We start from the raw sequence: 6,893 nt of genomic DNA on the forward strand, positions 1-6,893 counted from the left end.
GGGATAGGTAAATAAGTAAGCTTACCAGAGAAAAAGCTTCCCTTTTTAATTTGCAAGTCCACCTATCCTGGAAATGTGTCGGCTACCATCGCTAGGCTTTTCTGAAAATACTAGTGATCTGGCTTCAGTACTGCTGAGTCAATTTTCTGTATTTTGAGCCGGGGGCTGAAAGCACTGAAGCCAGAAATCTATCATTTTAGGGGGGTGGGGGGGGTCGGTGGTAGCTGCCATCATTACAAGCACTTTTATACACTTGATGTAAAAGACATAATGGCTCTGGTGGGAAAAGAAGGTCCTATATATTCTATATAGTAAACTGATCATTCTACTCTTCAAATTTAAAAAAAAAAAAAAAAAACTAGGCTTACTGCACAGGTCCGATGTGGACAAGACCGCTTGTATACCTGTAATGGTAAATTAAAGGGTTTTTTTTTTTTTTTTCTCCAGACAGAGCCGGAAATCACTCTTGGCGTTGCCAGTCTTATGACGGCTCCCCTGGTTATGAGAAGCACTGGGCTGGTGAGTAGATGAACCCCCTGACTCCCCCCTTCCCTCTGGTGTAGAGGGCATTGTACTGATGTCTGTCGTGTTTACCCCCCCCTTGCAGTTTTTGTGAGGCCGAATCACCTACGAGGAGGTTTCCTGTGGCCAGACCTACACTGAAGAGGATGGAGCGGGCACAAGCAGACATGCCGGAGAAAATAAAGAGGCGGCGCAGCATGTGCGAGGTGACGGACGACCACGAAGCTGAGAGGGTACGCATGATACACTATACACGTTGGGGGGGGGGGGATTGGTTTTATTAAAATCGAGAGCAAATCTGGTGCAGCTCTGCATGGTAGCCAATCAACTTCCAGGTGTGTGTGTGTATATATAAAATCTATGGATACCTTTCCTTCCAGGGAGTGTGTAATATATAGATGGATATATTATATATGTGTGGTATCTCCAGATTTCCGATACACTCCCATATAGTGGCTCCAGCATTATCCCGCTGAGATCTTCTCGCGCTCCGTCCTGTGCCGCCACGTTCAGTCTGACATCAAAGGCCTGACGGCTCTTCTAGGTTGGGCCTCTCGGACACTCCCTATAGGCCCCTCCCAACTCCTTTCTTTAAATGGAAGGCTAAGCCTCCTGGGATGTGATGTGCGTATCCAAGGAGGCACGGCAGGCAGGAGGTAGAGCTGCACGATTCTGGGAAAAATAAAATCACTTTTTTTTAATTTTTCTTGGAATAAAGATCGCGATTCTTGCAGCAAAACTTTCTCACACAAAAATTGGGCTAACTTTGCTGCCCCCAACCCCCGCGCCAATAATTGCATTAGACTGCGGCTCAAATAGTGTTTCATCAAATATTGCTACAACCACCATTTTATTCTCTAGAGGCCTCTAAGAAAGATATAAATATACATTAAATTTAGATCTAAGATATATTATATATGTTTATATTATATCAAATTTTTTTGGGGGGGTTCTAAGTAACTTTCTAGCAAAATATTTTATCTTGGAAACCAACAAGTGTCAGGTTTTAGTCTTAAGTGTTTAACTTCCCTCATTTACAGACTGAAGTTCATTCCTTTTGATCTAAAGAACAAAACGTTACAATGAGGAATGTTGGGAAACTTTGCAGACTTTTTTTTTTTTTTTTTAACAGCTGGTGGCTTGAGCAGAGAACTCTGCATAGAATCTGAAAAATGCTACAAGATCGCCGGGGGGGTGAGAGACGCGATCTCAATTCTTAACTATTTAATCGTGCAGTTCTAGCCTAAGGCAACTGACGTGCATTGGGGAGGAGGGGCCAGACTTCTAAAAGTGAAGGGGGGGGGGATGCTCTGGTTTCCTTCTGCGGGAGGGGTGGAATAAAGAACTTGAGGAAGAGGGTGAAGGTCCGAATTAATTGAACAAGCTGAGGTTGGATGCTAATTGGCTACCTTGCACAGCTGCACCAGATTTTGCACACTCCAGATTTAATAAATGAACCCCGTTATGTCCTGAAATGTTCTTCTCGTATATGTGATATTGACTTTTCTCTCCCCCTGTGCACCCGCAGAGCGGAACCTGAATCGCTCAAAATCATTCTCCAAAGAAACCATAGAAAATATATTGACAGCGACCAAAGGGATCTGATTGGAGACTTCTCCAAGGTACTCACCACAGCGGATTATAATCCATTTGTATTACTCCGCCATCGCTTGGCTTGTGTAATGAGACTCTCCTCACTCCTTCCCAAGGTCTTCCTCTTCCCACCATCAGCGGGAGACACCAGGAGCTCAGGTACATCGCCCCAGAGGTGGTGAGTGTCATTCTGAGCCGTGTCTGATTTTTACTGTACTTGGCCCCTGCCTGCTGGGCTCATATCTCTCTCCTTCACAGATGGTCAAGATAATAAACGGGAACTACGATCCTTTCATTGAGCGATGTGTCATCATTGACTGCAGATACCCCCTACGAGTATAATGGGTGGTCACATAAAGGTGAGTTGAAGATTACGCTACTGAGTCTTCTGCTACCGTTTCAACATTGAATTGAGAGGTGAAGGCCCGGTTCACACTTGGTAATCTCGCAGGAACGCGCTGCACGTTTTGTGTGCGACTCGCATACGGTGCAGTTAGAGCCTTTGTATTTTGAATGGGCTAAATTGCACTGGACCGCAGCAAAAGTAGTGCATTGCGCTAGTTTAACTACTTGCCAACCAGCAGCGTACCTGTATGTCACGTAGTTTCACCAGTATGATGCCTGCAGCTGCAGTCATCCATCCTCTGGACCACTTTTTAGAGCCTGTTGGTTATCTTGTAAAAGCAATCCTAGTGGCTAACTAGCAGCTCGATTGCTTTTTACAAGCAGTGAAAGGGGGATGTCCCAGCTTCCATGACTTGATCGAGATCTCCCGTCCTAATCAACCAGCTGCCGCTTCGGGCGGCTGATCGGGGCCCCGCAAAGACCGGATCGGCTTTGCTGGGCTCTGATATAGTAACCCAAAAGTGATGTGGCATTGCTTCTGTTACCCAGATGAAAAAGCGAGCCTTTAAATAATAAAAAAAAACAAAATCTCAGATCTTGCAAGTTCAAATGCTTTTAAGTGCTGAGGGATTTGGGGGTCTCGTAGACCCCAGATCTCTCCATAAAGAGGACCTGTTGCAATTGATGTTGACATTCCTTGTGACAGCAGTAAGTGACTAAAAATAAACTTTAAAGCACCTAAATTTTCTAGCAAAAAATATTAATACATGCAAAGTGCCAATAAAGGCCAGGGGGCAAAGTCATCCAGTGCCTAGGGGGAAACTGTGCAACCCTCTCTGCACCCAGATGAAATTAAATGGCACCAGTGTTTGTGGTACTATGCAGCAATCTGTAGCTATTTGCCCAATCCTCAATGCAGGAGCAGCGGCTGCCTGGAGGCTGTCAGGGAATGCTCTGTGTGAGGCGGAGAAGCATACTGTCGATTTGTAAATGCAGAAGCCAACGATGGAAGCTGGCTTCTGTGTTTACAAGTGAGGCGGGTACAAAGGAGCACTCCACTCCTTCCTTTTCCTACATAAACAGTGTGCCAGGGGCGCATGTCCCTTCTGCCCACCCTTGTCCCTACTTGGTCAGTGCGCTGGGTTCCTTATCTGGGTCCTCCAGTTCCCACTTCTATTAGAATGTTAAATCAGGGTTTTTAAATCTTCTTTATTGTAGAGCCAGTGATGTCTGTATCTATGCAATGCAGGCAGACTGTGACTGGTGAGAAGAGCTGGCAGGGTGACTTCCCAGCCTGACAGTCCCTGGCCTTCTCCTTTCACTGGATTTCAGTTATGGAGGTTTGGCATCATATGTGGGTATCACCCAGTATGCATGCAAATAGTCTGCCAAAGCACAACCACCCATCAAGGCATAATCCCATCCCCCATCTGGATTTGCACACAGCTGTACATATTTTATGAAGTCCTACAGTATACATGATGCTTGTAACTCCACAATGGTGACCTGTGTTGGGCTTTCTTGCAGGGTGCCATCAACCTACACATGGAGCAGGAGCTGGAGGACTATCTGCTGAAGAGCCCCATCCAATCCCACGGCACTAATCGCGTGATTGTCATCTTCCACTGCGAGTTCTCCTCCGAGCGCGGGCCACGAATGTGAGTGACCAGCCGTGTTCCCTTCTCCCTCATGTAGTGTCGCATACTTCTCTGCTGTTCACAACTGTCCTATGGCCGCTTTCTGCATGCAATTTTTATTGAAGTGACTGTCAGTTCCAAGGCCCTACCTGAAAAAAGATGACACCAAGTATCTTTAATCCTCCTGGATAGTCCATTCTGTGGGCCTAACTTTGGTGCTAAGACCCCACCACCTGTTGTGACCTTATTGGCTGCTGAGGCAACTTTGATCTGACAGATCTCTCCCTTTAGTGAGTGTAATTAAAGTCTACTAGTTTCCACTAGCTGAGACCTCAGTCGGTTGCTCCTCTGGTTTTCACTCATTGACTCCTTTTTGGTTGCAGGTGTAAGTTCCTACGAGAGAAGGACCGGGAGAGGAATGAGTATCCCAGTTTGCATTACCCTGAGCTCTACATCCTGGCTGGGGGCTACAAGGACTTCTTCGCCAAGTGTAAGGTGAGCATCATATAGAGCTGCACAACTTCTGTTGGTTGTTGAGGACGCAGTAGAAGTCGTTTCGGCTCCATCTGCTGGGGGGGGGGGGGGGGGCCTCACCTAAAAACCAAAAAGCTCTGTGTGGGGAGAAAAATGATGTCATGGGTACGGTATAGCATGACCGTGCAATTGTCATTCAAAGTGTGAGCGCTGAAAATCGGGCAGGAAAGGGGCTGAAGTGCCTGGTAAGCAAGTGGTTAATATGGCCCTTTGCTTATCGCCGGTCCCCCCCACACGCCACCTTCATGACCAAGTTGCTACTGGGGGAGAAGTATTGTAGGAGTGAGTGGCGTGTCCCAGTCTTGTGCTGTGAGTTTGCATTACTTGCAATAAAGCTTGTTTGACCTTCTGGTTATGAAGGGATAGTCACACAAATGGATATCCTACAACGTCTTTATTCTAAACACGTGGCTAGAGATGTGCATTGGAACTTTTTTCTTTCTTAGGATATCTGATTTTTCATGGTCTTCTTTTCCCCCCCCTGACAGTCATTCTGTGAGCCGCAGACTTACCGCCCCATGCTCCACGAGGACTTCAAAGAGGACCTGAGAAGATTCCGCATGAAAAGCCGGACCTGGGCCGGGGAGCGCAGCAAGCGGGAGCTGTACAGCCGCCTCAAGAAGCTGTGAGGGGTCAAGCGGCATTCATCCCGCTGAGTGGGAGAAGATGGCGCCTCAATGCTCCTAGATGCCATCAGATTTGCACAGAATTCTGGGAGACGGGGGGGGTCAGGCTTGTGTATCCGGTCAGACCGGGGACTATATATAACTGCCTGGAGCAGATGTACCTCTGAGGTCACCGACTGCACCAGAGACTGACCACTTCCAGAGTTTTTCCTAAAGTCTTTGAGTTTTTTGTTTGCACCCCCCCTGCACATGGCGGCGGGAGGGAGTTTGCCGGCCTTACCGGTGACTTCAGACCGCCGTCCTGGTACTGAGACTTCCGGGGACACGGTAATCGAGGATGACTCTGCTTATCTTGTACGCGGCAATGTTTTTATTTTGACATTTTCTCTTTCTCAGTTTGTGAAAGTTGAAGATGAATCAGGAATTCGCACTGACACGATCGGTTTTATTCCAAAGGGTTTTTTTTTTTTACCATGTTGGCGTAAGCCTGGTTTGCATGTTTTATGGGTTGTGTTTTTTTTAATCAGTGTTTTTAAATCTTACAGCACCGAAGAACAGACTCTGCGAGGGTGCGGCGCAGGCTCTGTAGGCAAATGTCCTAGAGACTGTTTTATGAAAAGTGGAGCCTTTTGCCCATGGCAACCATTTTAGTCTGGTTACTATGGGCAACTGCTGCTTTTCATAAATCGGTCGTGTTAGGGACTTTGGTTTCCACTCTAGTGGCCCTTATGGTTAATGGCATTACATTATGGAGCAGCTGGCCGGAATGCGGCAGTTCTCATGTGGGGCGGGGGAAGAGGCCGAGCGGTTCCTTGTCTTGTGCCAATCGCACCGCTAGACCGTCTGTCCCTGACCACTAACTTTGTCATGTGCTAATAAAGTTTTAATGTTTTATTCCAGCGTGGCAGCTTTTGCCGTATTGCAGCTTATTTACGATCCATCAGTTTTTTTTTTTTTTGTTTTTTGTTTTTTGTTTTTTTTTTTTTTTTTTATTATAGCCTTGTGCTCTACCTACACAAGGCTGCATAGCACTGCATGATGGACCCCCCCCCCAAAAATAAAATTCTTAAATGGCCACAGCTGGGTTTTTCGGGAAACTGGTCTGTAGCTTCTGTCCTGAAGCGATGGACTCAAGCAGCCACCAGGTGGAAGCTTCATCAGATATGATTGCCCAAAATGGACCCTTAAAGGATAAAGGGAACACCTGTGTGATAAGCCTCCTGATAGAAGCAGCTGGTAACTTATGCTACATGCTTACTCCAGGACAGTGACTTGGGGCCCGGTTCACACTGCCGCGACTTCAAAGTCGACATCCAAGCACGACCTTAACAGAAGAAAGTGCAAGTTGTGCCAAAGTTTGCACCAAAAGTAGTGCAGGAACCTTTTTTTTTTTTTCTAAGTCTGAGCGTCTCAATACGCTCCCTTTTTTTTTTTTTTTTTTTTTTTTTAATGGGGGGGGGGGGTGGTTCGGATCGTACCCGCCAGGAAGCCATCGATGCACACCGCCGATTATAGGCAGCGTGTGTATGTGCAGCAGCGGCCGGGAAATGCCTCGCTGTCTATGATTGGCGGTGTGCAGTGGTGGCTTCCTGGCGGGTACGTTCCGAACACCCTCGACCATCAATACTCCTATTAG

General features: G+C 46.9%; 1 protein-coding gene across 1 annotated transcript in view; it reads left to right on the forward strand.

Moving 5' to 3' along the window:
* Positions 1-6,156, forward strand: part of CDC25A (cell division cycle 25A) — an 86,167-nt gene extending 80,011 nt beyond the window's left edge. The window contains 11 exon segments of the mRNA XM_073632883.1: positions 448-519; positions 609-755; positions 903-905; positions 2,053-2,101; positions 2,104-2,144; positions 2,210-2,293; positions 2,374-2,448; positions 2,451-2,474; positions 3,988-4,118; positions 4,481-4,592; positions 5,120-6,156. Of these exon segments, the coding sequence (XP_073488984.1) occupies positions 448-519; positions 609-755; positions 903-905; positions 2,053-2,101; positions 2,104-2,144; positions 2,210-2,293; positions 2,374-2,448; positions 2,451-2,474; positions 3,988-4,118; positions 4,481-4,592; positions 5,120-5,260 (879 nt within the window). The 3' untranslated portion in view covers positions 5,261-6,156.
* The last annotated feature ends 737 nt before the right edge of the window (positions 6,157-6,893 follow it).

This window comes from Aquarana catesbeiana, linkage group LG05, assembly GCF_042186555.1.
Source record: "Aquarana catesbeiana isolate 2022-GZ linkage group LG05, ASM4218655v1, whole genome shotgun sequence".
In the NCBI taxonomy this organism is placed as follows: domain Eukaryota; kingdom Metazoa; phylum Chordata; class Amphibia; order Anura; family Ranidae; genus Aquarana; species Aquarana catesbeiana.